Source organism: Siniperca chuatsi, linkage group LG17, assembly GCF_020085105.1.
Source record: "Siniperca chuatsi isolate FFG_IHB_CAS linkage group LG17, ASM2008510v1, whole genome shotgun sequence".
NCBI lineage: Eukaryota > Metazoa > Chordata > Actinopteri > Centrarchiformes > Sinipercidae > Siniperca > Siniperca chuatsi.
In genome coordinates this window covers 27,389,381-27,414,978 of record NC_058058.1, presented here as the reverse complement: position 1 = coordinate 27,414,978, position 25,598 = coordinate 27,389,381, and the positions used below count along the sequence as shown (strand labels likewise).

General features: G+C 38.8%; 1 protein-coding gene across 5 annotated transcripts; it reads left to right on the top strand.

The window, feature by feature from the left end:
* Positions 1–314: 314 nt before the first annotated feature.
* On the top strand, positions 315–22,889 carry gtf2h4 (general transcription factor IIH, polypeptide 4). 5 transcript variants are annotated; one of them, XM_044171407.1, is made up of 14 exons: positions 318–640; positions 1,004–1,122; positions 1,222–1,335; positions 4,030–4,161; positions 4,580–4,765; positions 5,751–5,859; positions 9,943–10,011; positions 10,181–10,264; positions 11,422–11,584; positions 12,209–12,339; positions 20,033–20,104; positions 20,211–20,289; positions 21,837–21,898; positions 22,588–22,889. In XM_044171407.1, exons 1-14 carry the CDS (start codon positions 464–466, stop codon positions 22,696–22,698), a joined length of 1,608 nt encoding a protein of 535 aa, XP_044027342.1. In that variant the 5' UTR covers positions 318–463; the 3' UTR covers positions 22,699–22,889. The 5 variants fall into 5 exon arrangements, with proteins under 5 accessions (XP_044027346.1, XP_044027342.1, XP_044027343.1 ...); XM_044171408.1 differs by having other exon boundaries at positions 321–640; positions 1,231–1,335; XM_044171409.1 differs by having other exon boundaries at positions 325–640; positions 20,057–20,104.
* The last annotated feature ends 2,709 nt before the right edge of the window (positions 22,890–25,598 follow it).

Below are 25,598 nucleotides of genomic sequence, written 5' to 3'. Positions count from 1 at the left end.
GGCACAGTGTGCAGAATGATAAATCAGTGGCAGCAGCACTGGGATAATGCAATAAGGGGGAGACATTGACACTCAATCCAAAACAGAGTAAATGTGTTAAGAAGTAGGGGAACAAAACGGAAAGAGCAATTAATAATAAGCTGGCAGAGAACTGGGCACTGCAGCCTGTACACTTTCCATCTCAGGAAAACATCCAACAGGTCTTTGCGACCTATGCCATGAGGCTGAGGCAGTAGAGCATGTCCTCATATCATGCAGGAAATTTGCACAACAAAGACAAGAAATGATGACGCAACCACGAAAAATAGAGCGGGTAGAGTACAGCGTAAAAATTCTATTAAAGTGTGGAGACATTGTTCCAGGGAGAAAATGGTTATTTCGTTTTTTTAGGGATGACTGGACTGGAAAGACGACTTTAAAATGAATGGACACTAAGTCAGAATAAAACCTGAACGTGGCAGTAATGCAACATCGTGGATGCAACTGCCGTAAAACCTCGAAGAAGAAGAAGAAGAAGGGGGAAAAAAAAACATGGCCGCTTAGCGAAAGAGAACTGTCGAATGACAACAATGCAGTTATTTTGTACTATAAAATAATTTTACAGCCAGGAATTCGTCGATATTTTATATCCATCTTCACGGTAAATAACGCCTTTGATACTACTAATAAGCTAATTTCAAGACCTTTGTCCTCTGTAGTTGCTTTGTTGTGAATGTAACGCATATCATTTCGGAATAAGTTGTTGCCATACTGCCACACAAAAGTTATACGTTAAATATCCGTATACCGAATTAAATGGTGGATCCAAAGACTTAACACTCTTCTGTCAGTTGTTACTAGATCATGTTCGTTAAGGGTCGACCAAAACAATAAATTGCTACATTTTTTAAGGGAATTTGGTGCGCCGTTCTGCTCTCGTGGGTATGAACAACGTAATCAGAGGACCGAATTTTACTGTTTACAGTGACGGTGCATTTAATGACTTTCCTCTGTATTTTGGTAGATAATGAAGCTGCGTGTCCAGCTTCAGTGTAAGAATTTGCATGAATACCTGAGAGAGCTGAGTCCTGAGATTTTGGACAGACTTTACAACCATCCAGCAACATGTCTGGCCGTCTACAGGTGTGATGGCTATAACACATAGTGTACTGATGGTTATGATGTTAATATGGACATATGACTCCTGAGGATTGTTGTGTGTAATTGTATATTGTGTGTGAGCCTCTACAGGGAGCTCCCCTCTCTGGCCAAGAATTATGTGATGCGTATGCTGTTCCTGGATCAGCCTCTCCCCCAGGCAGCAGTGGCATTGTGGGTGAAAAAAGACAGTCAGAAGTGAGTCACTAACCTTGTCATGTCTTCTTTACACTTCTAGCAGTATTGTAAGTGGGAAGAACCATTTTGATTGCACTCCTGTACCACTGTGTAACATTTCCCCCACTGACCTGTTACTGGGGAGTTGTATTTACGATTGTTCTTTTTCATTTACATCCACATTAGTTCTCCAGAAATCTCTAATTAATGTATCCTGTGTCAGCTGTTGTTGCCAACCAGACAGACAGTCTCCTGAATGCTTTGGGCAGCAGAAGCTGTCATTCACTCAGTTAGAAGTCCCGAATTAGGGATGCACCGATCAGCTTTTCCTCCCTGATAGACATTCTGCTACCTCAACTCAGGGTATCTTCTGATGCAGAGTACTGATCCGATATCAGTGCTCTTTTCCCCAAATTTAAAATCTGTATGCCTCACTGTGTGGAACTCATTGGAATCATTTTATGAAAGGATATATGAAGCCAGCATGAATGAATGTAACTGATAGTGGAAAAATAGATTTTTATAATGTCACTGACAAAGAAACTGTATTTAATGTGGATCAGTTAAGTTTTCTGGTTCAATCCAAAGGTATTCAGTGTAGGGATGCATCGATCTGATACACCAGATCTGCATAGACACTCGCCTTATTAAGCGGATCAGGTATCGGCCATAACCTGAACAATCCACATTAAATACAGTTTCTTTGTCATTGGGTAATCCAGTGGATTAAATTCCTGACAAATCAAGGTACTTTTTCACATTAATGCAAAAATCCTGCATTATAACAATCATTATGCAAATTCTTTATGTAAATCTCATTATTGTCATAAAGTCGTAGGCCCTGTTCTTCAAATGTGGTTTAACTAATCCAGGCTAACATGATGTTATCACATTAGAATGATCATGTTAATTCTCATCCAGCTAATTTGTTTCTTGAATATAGTTAAAGGATTCATTTGTTAATATTTGATGGCGTAATCTGAAATAACAGTGCACTGTTATTTTGATAGGTGTTCCTGCTTTGTTACTGATGCTACACAGTGTTTCTTCTATTTCCACACTCGGATTGTTGTTATACAGTTATTCATTATGAGTGAATGCCTTTAAGACTGTGTATGACTGGGCAGGTTCTACTCAGTGTAAGTGCACAGAGTTGTTGTTGCTGTGTTGATTATAAACTTAGTGCCACTATTAAACCTTCTGTTTGTCATTAGATAGTTTTTTCTCTGCTTGAGTTCTACATGCCAGAGACACATAGCTTGCCACAATATCTTAATCTTCTTAACCCTAAATATTTTAACTATGAAATGAAACCCTGACAAAATCTCTCATGATGCAGATTTATGAGTTGCCAGTTTTCAGAAATGTAGTCAATCTGATTTAAATAATTAACCTATTATTTATAACTATTATTAAATGCCATTTTTTCTTTTTGCTTATAGTATCCAAGATTAATTTAGGACTGGTTCTAAGTTTACCTATTTTATTTGTTGTATATTTTATCCTGTATAGGTATTTAACTCTTAAGTGTGAAAATTAATTTTTGATAATTACACCAACAGATATGAATGGTTTCTCAGTAACCTAAATGTTGCTATGACAACCTTTTTAATAAATTGCAAGACAGCTTTAGGGGAGTTTTTGGAGAGGTGCTGATTGAACTTTATGGTCATATTTGAGGTTGTAGTTTGCGGTGCGGTTGAATTATAACAAATACTGAACAACGACTGTGGCTTAGAGGTAGAGCGGGTCGTCCACCAACTGGAAGGTCGGCGGTCAGCCCGCATGTCGAAGTGTCCTTGGGCAAGACACTGAACCTCAAATTTCTCCCGAGGGCTGTTCCTTCAGTGTGTGAATGATTAGTATCCAGCTGATGAGCAGTTCTGCCATCGGTGTATGAATGTGTGTGAATGTGATATGTAGTTGAAGCGCTTTGAGAAGTCAGAAAGACTAGAAAGGCGCTATATAAGTACAGTCCATTTACCATTTTACCATTTACCTAAAATAAAGTGGCAAGTGAGTGTATGAAGAGCAAGGTCCTGTTCATTGATTTGCAACATTGCCTCAATGGCATAAAACAACCAGAGATATTGGAGGTGTGGATACAGTACCTAGCTATAAATAGTATAGCAAAATCTATACCATTTACTTTATTGGCTAATGTGTGCACTGACAAATTTCTACCGTCTCAGGGTATATATCATCATATACTGTATATCACCCAAACTTTAGTGAACACAGTTATCTTAAAGCCTAGCTTGAATTGACTAGATAACATGAGCTGGAAGTTGTGGTTGCAGAATGGCTTGTTGCTGGATCATGTTTTAAGTCAGGCTTTTCCTAGAATTCTTTGTGCATCGTCCCCTTGTGTGTGTTTGGCTGGACTGAATCCTTCATATTGTTGGATATTGTTGGTCATATAGTCTTGTAACTGCATGACTCACTGGTGATGTTACTGTGTCTGCCTTGTAAATCTGTTGGTGATGACTCTGTCAGCTATTATGATGGGATCTATCTGTGTGGGATAGTATCACCACCAGAATTGTATTCTTGTAGGATGAAAACCCCTCTTAAACATCATTAAGGTAAAAGCAACTGTGGCTAGAACAGTAAATAATCCCTTCAGGGTTAGCAGCTCTTTTGGACTACACATTTCACAGTTATAACCAGTTCAGTTCATTGTTCATTTTTTTTGTCTTTGGTGTCTACCTGCAGGGATCATGATGAATGTGTCTCAGTGTTGGCAGGACTCCGCCTTTGGCACAGTCAGCAGCTGCAGGGTGGTCTGCAGGGATACATTTTAAATCCAGTGTTCAAAGACAACCTGAGGATAGCTCTGCTCGGCGGGTAGGTCTGCTCCTTGTGAACACACCGTTTGATCACAGGGCTGCAGCACTCTTCTCTCTCGCTCTGTTTTTATAAACTGTTCATTCCACAATGAAAATTCAGGTATTGGGCACACAACTTTTCAATGTTTGTACAAAATCAAACACACCTGCTACATGCTTGGTTTCACTTCCTTCCACTTCCTTCTCAGCCTTGGCCAGCCAGGACGTGGTTGGTTAGAGTTATAGACAAGTATCCAAAATGTTCATAAAATCCCACTCCTAAAGTAAAAACCAGTCTAATGAACTCCAAATTTGATTTCTAATATTGTATTTTTAAGCCAACTAGACAAATTTGAGATGGAACTGCAGCACTGTAGCTGCAGTTATCACCTGTTGTTTTAAGACTTAAAAGACTGCACTGCTGTGTCCACACACAGGGGCAGAGCATGGGCAGATGAGGGCAGCACTCTGGGTCCTGACCGCCACGCACGGGACATTGAGAGTCTTGACCGCTACGCTATAGAGCGCTGGGAGGTCATCCTGCATTTCATGGTGGGTTCACCCTGTGCTGCCGTCAGTCAGGACCTGGCTCAGCTGCTGGTTCAAGCAGGCCTCATGAAAAGGTACACAGTAGTAATTGTATAGAGCACGCTATCGACACTATGAATTTCCAGATTAAAGGGACAGTTCACCTCAAAATCAAAAATACATCTTGTCCCTCCTACCTGTCGTACTGTTTATGCATCCAGATAGTTTTGGCGTGAGTTGCTGAGTTTTGGAGATATCGGCCGTAGAGATGTCTGCATTTTTTTTTTTTTTAATATAATAGAACTAGATGGCACTCGACTTGTGGTGTTCAAAGCAGCAAAAAAATACATTTGAAAAACTAAACAGCAAAATCTCATTACAGAAATCATGACTCGGTTACTGAAGATAATCCACAGATTTGTTGTGAGCAGTTTCATGTTGGAACTCTTTTCTTTCTACCAATAGTTCCTACATGAAACTGCTCACAACAAGGTCTGTGGTCTAAGTTACTGTAGCTGTCACATGCCGGTCGAGCACACCGGCAAGAGAATGAGGCGATGCGGGGTCACAGCACTGGGTGTATGAAGAGAACTTAGGTTACAGCAGCACACAAGCCCCTCAGCAGGCTTCCGGGAAGTTGGCCAATCAGATGAAAGTGGGCTTTTAGGGAGGGACAGAAGCTAAAGAGACAGGAGCTAAAACGGCTTGCTTCAGACAGAGGATGAACTGAGGGGCTGCATAAAGGGCCAGTATACTATAATAAGGATTTTTTTGAACTGTGAATCATGCAAAGCTAATCTAGTGGAATCCCAAATAAAAATATAGAGCTGGAAATTAGCAAAATAGGTCCCCCTTTAACTTACATCTGTAATGGCAAAATCCACCCAAAGACCAGACTATATATCCACTTTCTCTTTAATTTATGTAGAATAATGGGAAATCCAGACATAGAAATTGTCTCAAGTCTCAGAACTGTAGCTATAGGTTGAATTATTGTTATGTTAGTGACACAGAAATGCATGAAGACCACAGGTTTTGTTCTGCACCTCATGTTGTCCTGTCATCTTCTCTGTTTGTCAGTGAGGCAGGAGAGGCGCCCTACATCACCTCAGCTGGTTTCCAGTTCCTCCTACTGGACACAGCCTCTCAGCTGTGGTACTTTACTCTGCAGTACCTCAAAACTGCTCAGGTACCTGTGTATCATCTGCTACTTTGACATGATTAGGTTTAAATAAGTTGGACCAGTGGTTTATATACCATTAAGGCTCTAGAGTCTCTATAGCCTGTCATTACTATGATTAACACATTCTCAAGCAGAGGGGCTCTAATCAGTGACATGATCTGCTGCAGAGATTGGCTGGAATGAAAACCTGCAGGCTGTTGGGTCACTGTGATCCATTTCTAGAATTTCTGCTTCCTGCCAGACTCTGGTTAATAGCCTGTGTAAGCCTGATCAGTGCCTTATTTGTGGAAAAGAATGTCTATTGCCGGGAGTGGAATGAATATAAAATAAAGGAGGGCAAAGTGGGCCTAACTGACCACGAACTGCCATGAAACAGCAGCATGGAGAAACTAATTCTGACTGAGAAACATTTATACAGCAGCAGGTAAATTCATCTCAGTACTTTTTGTTCTGTTAGCTCTGAATAATCAATAATTTCCTAGTAGAAAATTAAACAGGCCTAATACAGGAACTTTATTTCCAGCTGATCCAATCACACTTGATTCTCTTCTGATGAGACCCATTTATCATTCGGTCATACTCCACTTCCATCAAAGGGAGGACATGAACAGAAGGAAAAATCCAAAGAGCTCTGAGATTCATACAATGAAAGCAATGAGTGTACAGTGGAATACACACCAGTGTATTATTTTTATTATTATTATTGTTGTTGTTATCATGAATATAATTATTCATTTTTAGATCTTAAAGGCCAAAACATACTGCTGCTGAACGGCGCGCATCAAAACAGCCACCCCTATTATTTTCTATGTACAACCCCCACACCGGTGATGGCTGGACACACTGCGGCGTGAGCCTTCACACTACTGTCCTGTTTCCAGCGTTGCCGGCCTTTAAAAAACCCTTTTATTCAGAGAAAAAGCTGTTTTGTACTTCAAATACAATGTTAGCCCAACTACAGACATTATTTGCCAGTTTGGTTTTCACTGCAGTTTTAACTATTCCACTTGTGCCTGTATCTACAAGGCACAAATTCAATAAATAAATAAACTCCACTGGCTCCCTGCTTGTAGGCTACATCCCGGCTCCCGTGGCAGCTCGACTTCCTGTCCTCACCTCTTGCTGTCGCTGTCTCTCGTGTGTGTAGATCATTGACTGTATATAATGTATACATGTACAGTCTATGTTGTAGATCAATGGATGAGCACAGACAGTTGTTGAAGTTTTCCACTTAAATGTTCAGAGACTGTGTTACAGAAGTATTTATTCACCAATCATTTTTGTTGTCAGTTGCCTAGCAACCAGAGCCAAAACTTCCATTGAGGGGATTATATCCTATTTTTGGGGGTAATTTAGGGGCTCTTACCAACCTGAAGGGGAGGTTTACATTCTGCAATTTAAACTAACCATTTAAATCCTTGACATATTGACATATCAGATAGCAATTGTTAGCCATGTTGGAGAGTGGATCTTCTGATGTAGATCACTCACATATTTTTTGTAAATGTTCAATTCAATTTTATTTATATAGCGCCAATTCATAACAGAAGTTATCTCATTGCACTTTTCCTATAGAGCAGGTCTAGACCGAACTCTTTATAATATCAATTACAGAGACCTAACAAATCCCACCATGAGCAAGCACTTGGTGACAGTGGCAAGGAAAAACTTCCTTTAACAGGCAGAAACCTTGGACAGAACCAGACTCAATGGTGGGCGGCCATCCACCATATCTAGAGTAGGAGTTTTTGCCTAATGGTGTGTAGTCCAGTAATAGGAGTTAAATAATGGTCAGGAATCTTATCTTACTGAAACAGCCAGGTTTCAGTAAGATAAAATAAGTCAGTATGATACTCTGATATTAAATCGTTCGTTAAATCGAGATCTGATGTTTAAGAGTCCACATTTAATTCTCCTATTTTGTTGTGCTATTCCAGCGTTTTTGTTTACGTTTTTATGTATAACTCCTCTTTTTGATTTTATTAATTTAAGTGGTCGGGGTGCAGACACCATCACTAAGGAGTTTTGGGTGGGTAACTGCTCTGGAAGCACAGAGAAGCGTGTAGGACTGCAACTCTTCCTCCTCGTCTCAACTCTGGGTTGTCATGGTTTTGGTCCACCAATAAAAGTCAGATTTCTAGATATGAGAGCTGCTCCATCCAAAGTGGGATGAATGGCGTCTCTCCTAATCAGACCAGGTCTTCCCAAAAAGTCCGCCTCTACAAAGCCCACATCGTTTGCTGGACACCACCTCGACAGCCAGCAGCGGAATGACATGCAGCTAAACATGTCATCACTGGTCAGGTTTGGCAGGGAGAAAACTATGGAGTCCGACAGTGTCTTTGCATGTGTACACACTGACTTAACATTAACTTTAGTGACCTCTGATTGGCGTAATCGGGAGTCGTTACTGCCGACGTTGCTGTATTTACATTTGTCCTTAGCCAGCAGTTTTAAATAGGATTCAACGTCGCCCGCTCTGGCCTCAGGAATACATTTGACTATGTTCACTGGTGTCGCTAAAGTCACGTTCAATGTCAGAAAATAATTGTGTTTTGAGAAATGATATTACAGCAAATATTATTAATGGCAAGTAAAAAAGCTCTTATGAGAAATTTGTGAAAAGTAGCCGCCCCGACACAGTATCAATTCTGATCTTAATGGAAAAACTGACACTTATCATAAAGGAATATTCCACCGATTTAGCATTGCACTCCTTTAACGCTATTGGATTCATAGTGGACAGTTAAAAAGGATCAAAATCGATGCAACAGAACCAGAGATATTGCCTTTTTTATACCATGCATTCTTATTCCTTGTCAAACCTGGTGCCTACATTACCCACAATGCAATTTGACCACCGACATTTGGGTGTGTAATGCTATTAGCGGCTAATGTAGCCTGGAACCTGCAGCAGAGATGAGGAGCGGGCTACAGATGTCTGGTAAGCTCACTTCTTTCTAACTCCACACCCCCAGATTTTTTTCATTTTAAAACTTTTTTTCAAACTTAGTTTTCAGCCCCAACCGACACTGACTCAAGTGACATCACTTGAGGACATTGATCAGATTTCACACAGTGCCCTCTGGAGACACAAAATATTTTTAAAACTTTTTCACATATGCAGTAGTACTCACCAAGACATGTAAACTCAGTTTTATGTGTAAGTTCCCCTTTAAGACTATAAGAAACACAATTGGAATAAAAATGGGAGAAATGGACATCATTCAAGACTCAAAACACCAACATAGGGCATGGAAGTACATCTGAACCCAGCAACAGGACTGCATGAATGACTCAATAGAAAGAATATTTTCAAATTGACTACTTTTATTAACTCTGGTTTTAAGTTGCTCTCAATGACAGAACAATTTACAGGAAGATAGAAATAGACATACAGCTAAAAACAAGGACAACAAAGCTGAGCAGATTAGTAAAAACTAAACATAGAACTATTATGTACATACAATGACCAACAACATACAATGTCTATATACAAGTGTTCTGTAGATTGCAAACAAATACAAATAGTTCAAAGGAATTAATATTGAATGGGTAAAGTACTAGATTACTTTATAAACATCAAGTGGGTGTACAGTATACAGCGTGTAGGATTTCTAGATGGATGATACGTACACGTTAAAGCACAGTGTGTATTTTAAACTGTAAATATATAATTTGTAGGTAATTTCCCCATCAGAATTGTATTTCTGGCAGTGTGGAGTTTTGAAACAGCATGTAGACCTTCAATTAAAAAAGAGACATTTTTATTTTTAGTTTCTGGACTTGGACTCAAGATTTCTGTATCACCCTGCTAGCCACAGTTCTTATGAGATTTAGCAAGCATATTGTGTTAAGAAGTTTAATTTGAAGACAATATTAGTACAATATTTTTAACAAAAAGAGAAAGACGATGTTAATATCAAAGGCAACAAAACAGTATGTGTTAAATAAGGAGAAAGTGTTTTTAGCAGAATGGGGAGAATTATTAGCGACCAACATTTATTTGTTCAGGCCGGCTATTATTCGAATACCTGCTTTTAATTGAGAATATCTACTTATATATATTTAATACTTTGTGTCTTGCAGTCCAGAGGGATGGACCTGGTGGAGATCTTGTCATTCTTATTCCAACTCAGTTTTTCTACTCTTGGCAGAGTGAGTGCACAGCAGTTTGCTTCTGTTTGATTCCCATAGCACAATGTGTGTGTGTGTGTGTGTGTGGTGGAAAGCAAGATAACAATGTCAGAAGTCTGAGGTTTTAAAAATTCATGCTTAGTTTGAGTTTCTTTGTTGTTAATGATCATGTGTTGCCTGTGTGCCTCAGGATTACTCAGTGGAGGGCATGAGCGAGTCATTACTCACCTTCCTGCAGCACCTGCGGGAGTTTGGACTGGTCTTCCAGAGGAAGGTGAGGCGCTGAGAAGGAGAGGGGAAAAACTGTCAGCATCACTTCCTTATCTCTTTCAGATGAGAAGAAACTGTAATGGTCCTCATGGGGAAGCTGGGTTTGTATAATTATATGTAAGCAACATTCAGCTCTAGAACATGTTAAAAAATAAAAGTATGAAAGATTATTTGGGTACAAAATAGCAATAACAGCTTGCACATCAAAGTAGCAGCAGACATGGCAGACATGACTGAGCTATACCAAGTATATAAACAGTAATAATACTATAAAACATGTACATACGTTTTTAAAGGGGTACTCCAGCGATATAGTATCATATTTCCATAAAGTGGGAGACTTGCAAGAGACTTTTTTTTTTTATTGAAGCAACTGTTCACTAGTACAGCTTTAGATGACAATGATCTGATGTTTAAGAGTCCACATTTAATTCTCCTATTTTGTTTACTAAGGAGTTTTGGGTGGGTAGCTGCTCTGGAAGCGCAGAGAAGCTTGTAGGACTGCAACTCTGCCTCCTGGTCTCAACTCAGTTAAGAGGAGCCCATGAGGAAAAAGGACGCTCCTGAACACTGTTTTCAGTTATTTTGAATATTTACAATTGCTCATTTCCTCTTCAGTGCAGTTATTTGCAATCACCACTAGGTGGTACTAAAGAACATACAAAAAAACCAATAACACTGATTCCAATACATTGATAATTCTGATAGCCAAATTTAATTGATTACATCTACATAATTTGGCACCCCTTTAAACCATTTAATTCCTAACACATTATACAACTGTAGTATTGACATGATGATCTTTGGTGGAGTGCCCCTATAATGCACTGTACACACTGCCAAGTTCATAGTCCCATCAGGATCTCTGTGAGGTATTTTTTGTGTGATTATTGCTGCTGTTGGATTACTTTATACAGGAAAGTGTAGTGATAAGTAAAAGTACTAAAAGCATTCTTACCATTTGACCATTTTTAGGGATTCAGTGGGAATTAGGTGAATTAGGCACTACTAGGTCAGAAAAGCCATCTAATTTATATCTTTTAAGCCACAAAACAAAATTTTTTACATTAAGTAATTTGCAGCAACCATCATGTGACTGATTTTAGTTAAAAGTATATATAGTTCTAATATGTTAGTTTTCTGTAATTCTTTTGTCATCAGAGGAAGTCGAGGCGGTACTACCCCACCAGACTGGCCATTACTCTGGCTGCAGGAGTCACTACCAGCTCCTCGTCCTCGTCCTCTAACTTGGCTTCCACTCCTGGTGCTGGAGATGCAGGCTTCATTGTGGTAGAAACCAATTATCGTATCTACGCCTACACAAGTATGTCTGAACACTGGAAGCTTTTTGTGCTGCATGTTCATACTAATAAATATATTTGACACAATGTTCAGGTCTCTTCATATGAGACCATTGTTGAGAAGGCTGGTAGACTCTTATATATTGGAATTTGACAACATCAGCTGGCTGTGTTGTTTCCTGTCTTTTCTGATGCATTCCAAATAACTTGATACAAGTGAACTGTGAACTGCACCACAGTTAAATCATTAAAACCAATGACTACCACACAAGACTATCCAGCTATATAGTCATTAACAAAACTTCAAGGAAGAGTTCAACAGTTTTGGAAAGTTGCTTATTCATCTTCTTCCTGAGAGTGCGATGTTCAGATGGGTATCAATCTCATGTCTGTGTGTTAAGTACAGAGCAGGAGTCAGAACGTGGTTAGCCTAGTTTAGCAGAAAGACTGGATGCAGGGGGAAACGGCTAGCCTGGCTCTGCCCAAAGTATATACCTTCCAACACCTCTAAAGCTTACCAGCTATTTAGCCAGTGTTTCTCAATGTGTTTAAAAATGCTTGACATTGCTGCTTTAAAAAGGATGCACAACTTAGCATTAGCTTACAGTACCTGTACTGACTTGTTTGCATTTGTGTACCCATCCCAGACTCAGAACTTCAGATTGCTCTGGTGGCTCTCTTCAGTGAAATGCTTTATCGCTTCCCCAATGTAGTGGTGGCTCAGGTTACAAGGGAGTCAGTGCAACAGGCCATCGCCAACGGCATCACAGCACAACAGGTAATCAAGTACTGCACACCAATGTTGTAGTCAAGACCGCCTAAACTGAGACCAAGTCATGACCAAGACCAGAGTGTATTGAGACAGAGACAAGACCAAGACTTTGAGGGGTTGAGACCAAGGCAGGGCGAGACCGAGTCAAGACCCTCAATATGCTGTATGTTAACTAAATTAGGTAGCTTGCGCACCTAGCTAGGTGGCAAATAGCTGGCAAGCAACTGAAACTAGTGCCCTGAAACATACAGTATATACATAGCTAGCTAATATGTATAGCTAATATTAGCTAAATCTCTTTGGGTGAGGGATGAAGAGATTTCTTAAGAGTTTTGGTACAGAGGCAGATTGCTAATGTTGGCTGGCTAGCTTTGCTAGCATCACTTATATTTAGCTTACCTTTCTTTATGCTTCCTTTCTAAGTGCGGATAAAAGTTTGACGTGGTCCCAGCCATTTCAGTAAGCGTTGCATTGCAGAATTTACAGACAGCTGTTAACCGTAACAAAAAGTTAAGTTATTGGTTGCATTTGAAGCAGGAAGTTTTACATCCAATCACAGTGATGATGTTAACAAATAAATCAGACAATGCACAGGCAATTAAGTGATATCCCCGCAGTTGTGGTCTTGTCCAGTCTTGAAATAAGAGTCCTCTTTTTCGGAGACCGGTTTCAAGACCGATTGAGTACTACAACACTACTGTACTACTACAGGGGAAGTTTAGAGTATTTAAGGGGGGAAATCCTGACCAGTGGAATTGTACCATAAATCCATTGTAAATACCCTTTATACTTTTCTCATTAAAACGACAAAAATACGAGATATAGTAATAGAGAAATGTATGTGCTGTCATAATAGTAACCAGTTGCCCCCCAACATTTTCTCATAACTTACTGTTGAGGTGTGTATTAACAAAATCAGGGAGTGTATCTTAAAAGTTATAGAAAACCTGGTCTAGAATTCAATTTAAAAAATCTGTGGTTTATTTGAAGGGGTGTGCATAAGTCCCAGAGAGCAAAATCAGATTGAAACAACATTTAAATGTCGTCAGGCAGAAGTATTGAATCTATGTTGATGCCTGACATTGAAACCAAATTGAAAGCACTCGTTATGATTGATGTTGAATAAACGTTGGATTTTCAACCGTAACACTGAATCAATATTGATTCAACCGTCACCTAAAAGTCAGTCTGCAGCTACATTTTAGTTGATTTATATATTGAAACAATGTTACTGAATCAACACTGATTCACCCATTATCTAAAAGGTTTCATAGGTTCAAGTTTATTTGATTTTGATATGTTGAAACAATGTTGCACTAATTAACTACAAGAAACCAGACCATTTCATGACATTTTCTTTATTTATACATTTGTACAACATATTGTTCTTAACATGTAAATGAAGTTTATGAAAACTTTTGCTTTAATAAAAAAGAAGAAAATTTGCTAACTCAAACATTTCCCCCCCAAAAATCTATGAAAGTAGGATCAATTTAAATGTACATAATATTTACTATATTAAAAGATTAAATGTGCTTGAATATTTATGAAACTTACAGATCAAATATATAAAGTGAAATATAATAAGTCTTTTAAACAGTGAGTGAAATACTTATAGTTAGCCAGTATTAAGAACTGAGAGAACACTGTTCAATGTTTTGATGGTCAACACACAGGTTTTCATTCACATTACTGCATATATTGCTAAAATTAAAGTGTGAATTATGTTCTTCTTGCTAACAAACCAGATTAAACAAAACCAAATGTAATTATCTTATCATTTATTTTAATTGGGCTAAAATGGGCATTAATTAATTCATTAATCCATATTATCCATAGTTTATTGTGGTACAAACTCACATACCATGCAGTCTTTATTTACTGTCTCCTTGAAGGGCCTCTTTGCTGCCTTGCATTCCCACCTGAAAATCATTGTAGACCGTTTGTCGTGGTGGATGTTTTCTGTAGATCACCTTGTGGTCCAACCTTGACAGAATGGAGAGAGAGAGTGGTTGGTTGGAGTAGCTAAGGGGGTGGACAGAAAGTAACATCTGTCCAATATGTAATGCACTTAGATTGGAATGAATTTTAATGTACAGTACATGCTTGTGGACAAAATAACAATTTACAGTGTAATACAGTCCCATTAAAAAAATACCAACAACCATGGCCTCAGAAGTGACCATACAGCTAATTTTGACACAGTAACTCTGACAGACTAATGCTAAGCATCTCCTGTGTGCAGCCAGTACTTAGTAGTAAAGTAGTAAGTGACTGAGTATGCAGCCAAAGACTTTGCATTGCTGGCAAACAAGGACATTTCAAGCAGCTCTCCATAATACAATGTTGTGAAAAATTAATTTCGTTTTTTTCTTTACTGAGCAAACTAGCCTATTGTTTGCTAGCTCCCCACCAGATCACCATTAAATATTACAACTATTACAATCAATGGACCAGTTTGCCAAGACAATAATGCAGCTATGAGTTGACATAGCATTTTCCTTAGAAGATTAAAACATACCTCCTTCTCCACAGACTGGTGAGAAATTATGAAAAGGTTGGGCAGTTGGAACAGTTGAATATAGCATTTTTTCTAGGGGAGGGCTTGGATCTCCCTTCTCTTTGCCATTTCCCTCCAAAAACGACAGTAAGATGTTCTCCTCATTACATATAAATTTAGTTTTCTTTGTCATCTAAAACCAAACAAGTTGAAGAAGTAAAGTGAAGTAAGTGCTTTATTTAAAACAAAAGTGTCCCACACCCCCCTAAAATGGTTGTTCACCAGTTGTTTAATTTAAAATATTTCAGCAGGAAAGTTGGCTGTAGGCACATTGAGACAATATTGAATAACTGTTAGTATTTCAGTGTTGAAAACAAAACTCAAATACATTGTTGATTCAATGACATTTTTACTACGACTGCTGTAGAAATGTTGATTTAAAATAGATTTTTCAACCTCAACGATATAACAACCTTTCTGACCATAACTCAGTGTTGAATGAACAACTTTTGCTATCTGGGGTCTTTATAGTACTGAATGTCCGTCCCCCCGCCATGCAGCTAGTGTCACCCAGCGTCTAGCTCATTGATGTATAATAAGAACTGGATACGGCCAGTGTTGCCAACTTTTTTCCAATGAAAGTAGCGAGCACTACCTCCAAAAGTCACTAAAAGTCTCCAGATGACGCATTCATTTGCATACAGCTCAGTGCATTGAGGGAGAGATCACCTTAATTTAAGACATATAAAAAGTAGATAGAGACATCTTTGGCTAAATAATCACAAACTCACTACAGGGACATTGTGTATTTGAAGTAAAAAAAGTAAAAAAAATACATTAAAAAATCTACAAAGGGAGGGAAGAGGGAGAAGATCAAACAAACAATTTAAATATTTCCACCATGTAGTAACATCTTAATCTGGAGAGAAAGAGTTAGAGAGAAGCACAAATGATATATTTACATATTTACAAGCTATAACATATTAATCCAGAGATCCGGAGAGAAAGAGTGAAGATGCCTTCCCACACGCCACACACTGACTACCTGCGCACAGCGCAAGAGGAGAGGAAGGGAGAAACTGTTTGCAGAAGAGCAGCATCATGCATGGGAATGAATTACAATGTAATATATCTAAATATATTTCTCGCCTTTACCCTGATGGTCTGAATAAGTCACTAAATTTGTCGCTTTTTAGAAATAAAGTCGCTAAAAGGGTCTGAAAAGTCGCTAAATCTAGTGACAAAGTCTCCAAGTTGGCAACACTGGATACGGCGCCTTGCTTCCAATTTTTACCAGTGGCCACTCATGGTATTGCAACAAAAAATTTACCATAGGCCACCATTATAAAAGAGACATCCATGGAGGTTTTATATTTGTATACCTTGAGAAAAAAAATCTGTGATGTCAAAACAATCAGAATCCGAAATACTTTATTGATCCCCGAGGGAAGACTCTTTTTCTACAGCAGCTCACTATCACGTCAATGCACACAGGAATAGTAGTACTAAGCAAAAAAAATATAATACACTATAATACAGGTCAGGAAATAAATTAAGTACCAAGTGGGTATAAGTATAAAATAAAATAAGTGTGAAGTACAAGTGGGTATACCGGTTGATGATAATAATATGGTATAAAGTAGTAGTGCAATCAATATGGTGTAGTCCCTCATTCGTCCAGGAGTGTTCCATCATAGAAAGGTTTCAGTCGTAGTCATCTGGACACTGTTTTCAGAATCAAGACGTTTCTGCTCCCATCCGGAAGTCATTCTCAATTGTGAAAATGGTCTGAGAACTCTGAAATTTAAGCTACTCTGTGTTGCTTAGGCCCTAGGGAGGAGTCTTCCTGAGTGTCTGCTGTTTACCCTGCCTAGTTTCACCTGAAACCGACCATCTTTTGTTTCCATGATGGTCCAGTAATCAGGCCTATTGTTTTCTGGCTGCACCTCCCTCATCACTGTAAAGAGGAGTCAAAGAAGCCATTTTTGTGAAAAAAGAAAACTTTTCTTTAAACAGAAATGGTGGTCTGAGATTCAACTACCGTTGACCACCAACTGTTTACCACAGTATATTAACACCATGGTCAAGCCAATTTTATGCTAATCAGGTACTTAACAGTGATGAGGGAGGTGCAGCAAACGCTACTGCACATATTCAGTGGGCTGCATACCCCGGAAGTAAACCTGGAAGCTAGAAAACCTTTTTGGCGTATGCACCAGGCGAGCAATTCTCATTGGAATGAATAGGTACCATCTTTGGGTCCGGTATCTAGTTCTATTAATACATCCATGGTCTAGCTTCTAGAACACCGGACCGGGACCGAAGACAACCTCCGAGACGGATGGTGGCCAGTTTGACAGGGAATACAGTACTGAGGTGGTGGTTTGGCTCCTTCGTGGCTGAGTCAGGGTTTGGCTAACCTGCTAACAATTACAGTAGCAGCCCGTGGCTAATGGAGTTCAGCTATATAACGTTTGGATGATTGCTGCTTCACAGTGAAAAGGGGGCTTAACCACAGCCAATGTGGTTACGTTTAACGTTACAACAAGTAAAGCTATCTGTTCATCAGGAAACTCCATAAATCACCTGTACTGTAATCTGTCGTCAAACTGGCCTTATAACATTTAATGACATCTTTATGACAAGTCCAAATGGTTCCACTTTACTTGAGGTGAAGGAAATTATTCGTGATGCAATTATAATGGTTTCATGACAGCCAATGTCAAAACCAACCACATATGACAGTATAATGTAATGTTAACACATAAAGCTAAATAGTTTCTTTAAGGTTGATAATTAGGCCTGCTATGGGATGTTTATGACTGGTTATGTTTTCTTGGTTAATGTCAAGTTGTCAAAGACATCTCAAACAATGTCAACTTTTGCCTTAAAAGTGACATAAGTGAGAGAATGACACTTAATGACAACAGTCATAAACCTTCATGTTCAAGACAGGTGTCATGTCATGGTTATGACGGTGTCATGTCGGTCTTATGCACACCCCTTCAAATAAAGTTATCAAATCTGTATATATGTATGAATATTATGTACTCTGTAAAGCATACCATTTCACCTTAATGTATGATTGCGCTAGAGAAGCTTAAATGAACTGACCCATAATGAAAATAGTGAAAAATGGCCTCATCAAATGCAGCCAGACGACTAATATATTTATTTACTGAAGTGTGAATAAAAGGCCAAAGAATATGAATGCCTGTAAAAAATGTGACCAGTAAGAACTGATACCTGTTTTATGTTAAATTCAATTAATCGATTTAACACCAACAACCAAATGAATGCCATAACAAGGCCTGTATTTTGCACTGTAAGATCACTACTTCTGCTTTAGTTGTGACGCATTAATTTAGCAATGCCACCAGGCTGTTTATACACTTCTGCTAAAAGCTACAGCTACAACAGTACAGTGAGATGAACTAGTAGTCCAGTTAATTTAATGGATACATTGGGTTCACAATTTTTCAAGTCTGTCTTAAAACAGTAGTCAGGTGAAATTCCCTCCATGTGTTACTATCCCTCCACTGCAGCTAAGAAAGAAAGTCTTCACATAAACTTTGGAATATATTTGTGGGTGGAACTATGGCTTTTATCCCATCATCACTTCCATTGGAAGCATGTTAGGAAGGTATCTTTTAATGACTAGTATGAACAGAAACAATGATTACTGTAAGCAAAAATGTTTTCAATGTACATATGGCATGTGAGTATTGTTTTAAGACAGACTTGAAAAAATGCGAACCAATCCTTTTTAACTGCAATAAATGTACTATAACTGTCAATTAGGAAAAAGTCACCTGATAAAAAAACAACGATGGGACCATCCTGTTGTGCACTAAATCTTGGTAGACAAGTCGTTTTGTACTGAGTTCTGGCTAAAATGCATTGTGCATACAAATCTTCCTTTTCATGTCATTTTTGCCTACATCATACAGCACTACAGAGGACAAGTCCCCATTCTCTCAAAACAAACAAGATAATTAATCAAAGGGAATGCCTAGGGCTGAGCAGAATTCCATATTTGAAAAAAGAATTTCCCCTGTGAGGAAAATAAAAGTGAAAAGACTCATTTATTTGCAACGATTTAGGTCTGCAGACCTTCATCTGGTATATGCTACAGAATTCCTAATTATAGTGATGAGAATCAAGTAAATCAGTAAATACACAAGATGTATACTATTTCAAGTAAATCAAAAACATGTCTCAGTTAATCAGCTGTTTCTTACTTATATTTTGAATGTACACTTTACAGTGAGCTTTTTTTAAAGGGACAGTTCAGCCCAAAAACAAAAATACACATTGTCCCTCCTACCTGTAGTGCTATTTATCCATCTAGATTGTTTTGGTGTGAGTTGCCGAGTTTTGGAGATATCAGCTGTAGAAATGTCTGCCTCTCTAGATAATCCACAGACCTTGTTGTGAGCAGTTTCATGTAGGAACTATTGGTAGAAAGAAAAGAGTTCCAACATGAAACTGCTCACAACAAATCTGTGGATTATCTTCAAGTATTTCAGTCATGATTTCTGTAATGAGATTTTGCTGTTTAGTTTTTCAAATGTTTTTTTTTTTGCTGCTTTGAACACCACAAGTCGAGTGCCATCTAGTTCTATTATATTAAAAAAAATGCAGACATCTCTACGGCCGATATCTCCAAAACTCAGCAACTCACGCCAAAACTATCTGGATGGATAAACAGTACGACAGGTAGGAGGGACAAGATGTATTTTTGATTTTGGGCTGAACTGTCCCTTTAAGATTTAACCAAAAATGTTAGAGAATACCTCAGCACTCCAAAGTTTTTTAAACTGTTGGTGCCAATGTTAGGCTGGCTGGCTGTCTGGTCCCCAAATGGAAAATTTGTTTCCACAGAGTGCATTATGTGTGCCACCAGAACATAGATACATTTACATAAACATAAATACATCACAGTATACATAGTATGTTATTGGAATTAGCGAGCTATGGAATTAAGAACTGCTATGGCAGAGGGGACAAAACTTTGGCTAAAACATGCCCTTTTCCATCTCAGTGTCCTTTGTAGGTAGGAGGTACCAGGAAAATGTGTTAAACAGAAATTGTTAATCTTAATATCTGGATCATATCATGGAATTTTTTATCACCTAACAGTATGTGTAGATCAGATTTTCCTTGAAAACATTGTCTAATCCACCTGTTTGTGTAAAGTCTTTTTTTTTTTTTACCCTTCAGATTATCCACTTTCTAAGGACCAGAGCTCACCCTGTCATGCTCAAACAGGTACATCAAACCCACCAGTTCTTCAAACGTTTAATTCTAATAATAATGACTGGTTGGCCTTTAACGGGTCTGCACAGTGTCTTCATTCTCCATCTCTGTGCTTCAGACCCCAGTCCTGCCTCCAACCATAACAGATCAGATCAGACTGTGGGAGCTAGAGAGAGATCGGCTGCAGTTCACAGAGGGTGAGCATGCTTATTTTTCATTGAGTGTGTGCAAGCCCGGAGAATAGATGTTTGTCTTGAATTCATTGATGTTTATGGATGACAGGCCTTTATTTCTAATCTCCCCTGTTTTATAAGTATATTATGTCATATTTTATTAACACGTCTCCCTGTTTTCTTATCTGCTCCTGTTCTAATTTGCTGTTAATGCAAACTCAACACTTCCTCCACGTTTTCCTGTTGTCTTGATAAATTCAGTATAATGTACATTTCCACAGCACTAATTCCATCAGGACAACAGTCATGTCATACTCACCACTCTTCTGAAAACACTTCCTCTTTTTAACTCAAATACTGTTTTTATTTACCAATTAATTGCAGTCATTTCTACTTTTTTGATCACGTTTTAGATAAATCTAGTGACACTGTAGTGCTATTTATCCATCTAGATAGTTTTGGTGTGAGTTGCCGAGTTTTGATATTGATCATTGTTATCGGCCGTAGAAATGTCTGCCTATTTGGAATATAATGGAACTATATGGCACTCGGCTTGTGGTGCTCAAAGCGCCAAAAAACAGATACGTCTCATTACAGAAATCATGACCCGATTACTCAAGATAATCCACAGACCTTGGTGTGAGCAGTATCATGTAGGAACTATCGGTAGAAAGAAAATAGTTACTTACTTTCATACATTGTAGTCTATATTGTATATTCACTATATAATTGCAGTTGGTCCTACTTTGCTGTGTTTTTTGGGTTGATGTTAAGTTACCATTAGTGAAAGTCAACATTTCCTGCACAGATGTTTCACATTAAAAGCCGTCCAGCAGCTTAAAGGGCAAAATCCCTCCATTTCCTGGTAGGCTTTTAATGTGAAACATCTGCAGGATGTGTTAAGTTTTATTGGCAGTAGCTTAAAAGTGATTAAAACAAACGCATTTAGAAGTGACTGGAGATAATTGGTGAATGAAAACAGTATTTGTGTTAAAAAGAGAAAGTGAGAGCAGCAGAGTGGTGAGTATGTTGTTGTATTGATGCGATTAGCACTGTGGAAATGTACATTTATACTGAATTTACCTTGTGAGCCACTATACACACAGGTATTTCCATCCCCCTCACTATTTTTTACCTAGTCTTTATTAGTGAATGGACTTTATGTTTGTGTTTGTGTTCTCAACCATTGTGAGTACTGGCTTTATTTGAGAATGTACTGTATTTTCAGCTTCAGTAACATTATAAAAAACATGTTGTAACAAATGTATATGTTTTAGGAACAGTGTTGAGGAATTTAGAATCAGTTAACTGAAAGGAAGTGTATCTGTGTGTGGTGGCTTCTGAGCTCTCTGTAGAGCTGCTGTGAACTGATTGATTTCTCAGGCCATCTTCGTTTGTCCAGCCTGAAGGTTATGACAGATGTTGGCCTGACTCTGCTGATAGGGCTGAGCTGTAACTCTTGCTGTCTGAGCTGTTGTACACTGTAATAGAGAGGATTAGTATTGATGTTGTGCTGCCCTTGAACCTCATTTCTCACTTGTCTGTGTTGTTGTTGCCCATGTCTCCTACAGGAGTGCTCTATAACCAGTTCCTCTCCCAGGCTGACTTTGAGGTGCTGCGAGACAGAGCTCAGGTTGAATTTTGTTTCCTATCTCCATGACTGAATAAAATAATATTTTATAATCAATTTAGATTTATAAATAATTTACATTGTTTTCTGTCTTTGTACATCTTGCTGTCACTGATCACTGCTGTGTTAGGCCCTGTTAATGCTACAATTGCACATTTTATTCATGGATTTCTAAGGACCACAGCAGCAATTTTCTATGTTTTACAAATTTACAGTACTAAAATTACACATACACTAAATGGCCAAAAGTATATGGACACTTGTGTTCACATTTTTGTGTGCTTTTGATACTGGGTTAGACCCCTTAGTTCCAATGAAGGGAAGTCTTACAGGAAAACTACGGTTCATTACAACTTGGGTCTTATTTTTGTAGCTCTGATCAGTTATATCATTGTAGTCACCAGTAAGTAATTGCTGTGTCATGGATCATGGCAACATCTCTAACAATAGGTCTGACCGAGCAAAAAACAGTCATACAATCAGAAAGGTTTTAAACAAACCCCCCTCCACCTCTTTGACCTTTCCAACTCACTGCTGCTCAATCACCATTTAATGACATAATCATCGACTCCTTGCAATTAAACAAATGTTAAACATTTGTACGTCCTTAATGAATCCCCTGTTAGTGTGGTACTGATACTGTCAGTTACTCCAGTAGCTTGCTGCTGTTTAATGAAGTTGTTGTGATGCAGGGTCTGGGCTGTCTGGTGTGGCAGGATGTGGCTCACAGGGTGATGGTGGTGACACCGCAGGGACACAGTGAGGTCAAGAGGTTCTGGAAACGACAGAAGTCTCACACGTAACTGGAAGAAGAGAAACAAGGTGCAGTGATATCACACCTGAAGACAGTTATTCCTATAACGTCAGGATTTTCTTGCTGCCACAGTTGTTCATTGCTGTCAGTGCTGTAAGAAAGTGGAGATGAGATAATTATTTTGTATGTTTCATAAAATGTTGAATTCTGTGTATTTTGGATTAAATGGTGATAAGAAAATGTCTGCTCATTCTTCTTTTTTGAGTAGTAATTTAATTAGCAGATAAGCCAATGATGAAATACTGTCTTATATACTCATAAAGCAATGTCTAAATATGGATTTGGGTTATAATATTCTGCCCATGTTAGATAAAGGTACCCTGTAGCATATAAAACTACAGAAAAATGGTTTTCACAAGTGGGTCCCCGTTTTGTTAGTACCGTTGAGGAGGATGCATGTGCAGGCATGCGAGCATGTGGATGACGGAATACACATTCCTGCGCTGGTTTCACACTATTTTGCCGATTGATAGTTGGCGGCAATAACGCTACAAAAGAAACTTAAAAATGCACCAAGAAAGTCAGTGAAGAAGACTGATGGCTAGTAAACATGGATGTAAACAATGCAGGATTTAAAAAATCTGTGCAAATGTCTTATGGGAAAGGAAATGCAATTAGTAGTTTATGTAACTTTTTATGGAAAAACCCAATGAGAAATTATTATTCAAAGCAGAGTCGAATGTCTTAAAACATGTCTGGAGCAGATCTTTAACATACAGGAAGCCTACCCTTAGTTGTGTTTTGTATGTTATATTTGTGGTAAAAAAAAACTGTACAAAGTTTGTTTAATTAAAAAAAAAAAAGAACTTGCATTCATAATATTATAAAGAGTACAGTCTAGACCGGCTCTGTAGGAAAAGCGCGATATCTTCTGTTATGAATTGGCGCTATATAAATAAAACCGAATTGAATTGATTTGAATAATCCATGGAAATGAGTGAGGTCTTAAGTCTGGTCTTAAAAGTCCAGTGTGTAGGATTTAGTGGCATCTAGCAGTGAAATTGCAGTTTGCAACCATTTGAATACCGCTCGCCTCACCCTCCCCTTCCAAGAGTGTAGGAGAAACTACGGTGGCCGTGAAACATGCAAAACACGAACGGGTTAGTGTTTGGTTTGTCTGTTCTGGGCTACTGTAGAAACATGGCGGCGCAACATGGCGTCCTCGATGGAAGAGGACCCGCTCCCTCTGTAGATAGCTGGGCCGTATACCCAGAGACCCGTGAGGCGGCGGCGGGGGCAGCTTCAGCAAGGGAGAGCCCGGTGGAGTGTCTGTGTGCCAATGTTGCCTAACTGAGCAGACAGTCGTGACGATTTTCGCTAGCTTTCTCGTGAAGTAACAAGCACCTTGACTAATGTTGCGAATGTACGCTCCCTCGCTGCTACGTCTAAAGAAACTTTTACTTATTGTCATTACCCAGTGATTGTGTTGCCTGTATGGATGCCGTGGGCTTGAACAAACAGTCACAATTTATTTTCTCCCTTCATCAGTTTCCAAAATTAACTTTTTGACTCGGCCAAGGGAACTGGTAGATGAAAAAATCCACCCAAGCATATTTTTTACCAGCCAAAATTATAAATTGCCTTTTTGTGTCACACATTCATTTCATTGAGATAATAAGGTGAATCATACCTGCCAACACCCCTGTTTTTCCCGGGTTCTCCCGTATTTCAAGGCCATCTCCCAGCGCCGTTTTGTTGTTTCTCCCGGGAAACTCTCGTAATTTGCATGACCCTCAGATTTCTGAATAATCGTCATCCAAGTTTTGGATGTTTCTCTGACGTCACCCAAGTTGCCAGATAGTCTATGAAACACAATCCACACACTACAGACAATTTCAACCTATCTGTCACCACAACCTGGCAACCCACACCTTGATCCAACAGCTACTCTGCGCGGCAGGCGCCACTGTTTAGATGCGCATAAAAACACATGCTAGTGTGTCTCTGAGTGTGTGTGTGTGTGTGTGTGTGTGTGTGTGTGTGTGTCAAACACAGACAGCAAAGGACAGCAGTAGTGATGTGTCAGTCGCGAACGCTCTTTTAAGTGAACGATGGGAGCCGGCTCCTGTCTGAGAGCCACCCATTCGTTAGTAGGGTGTTATTTTTGTTATGCAACTATGATAGTTATTCTTGACACATCCCACTTTTTTAACCATTAATATGTAACTTAGGCAGTGACCAGCGGAAGTGGTACTAAATGAAGAGCCGTCTCTCAGGAAAGGAATGGAGCCATAAGAGCCGGCTCTCTTCAAAGAGCCGTGAGTCCCATCACTAGACTGCAGACTGTCAGTGAGCAATGTGACTCCAAAGAAGTTGAGCATGCAGTACAGACTTTGGAGGAAAGAGAACAGGTGTATTTTACTAGAAAAATGTATATTCACATATTCTTGAAAGTGATCCTGATTACACATTAACATTTTCACGGCTTGGAAGCATTTGTAAATGTTCATTAGACTGCCTACCATCATCTGTTCCCTGAAATGACCTAACCGAAATGCGAGGTGGTCCTGAGTATCAGTTCAATGAGAGGGCGCAGGGGAAATGGATTCAACACACGTTCACTTCTGCATGTCTTCTCCTTTAATAGGTTCATACCTGTTTATGTATAATTATTTGTTATAAAAGTTTTTTTAAATAGTCAGATTTTTGGATATCCATCCTGTATGAAAATGTAATACTTAATCTGCATTTCTTATATCTTACCCTGACAAATAACCCCATATTATAATAAAAAATGAATACTGAAACTATTAAAAAACAAACATTTTAAACAATCCCTAAAGCTGAGCTGGTAAAAGGTCATGAAGTTTCCTATAAAAGCTGGCAGGCCAAGCTCAACTATTGGTTGACTATTTTAAACACTTTGTCTTTTTAAACAGTATTTTTGCT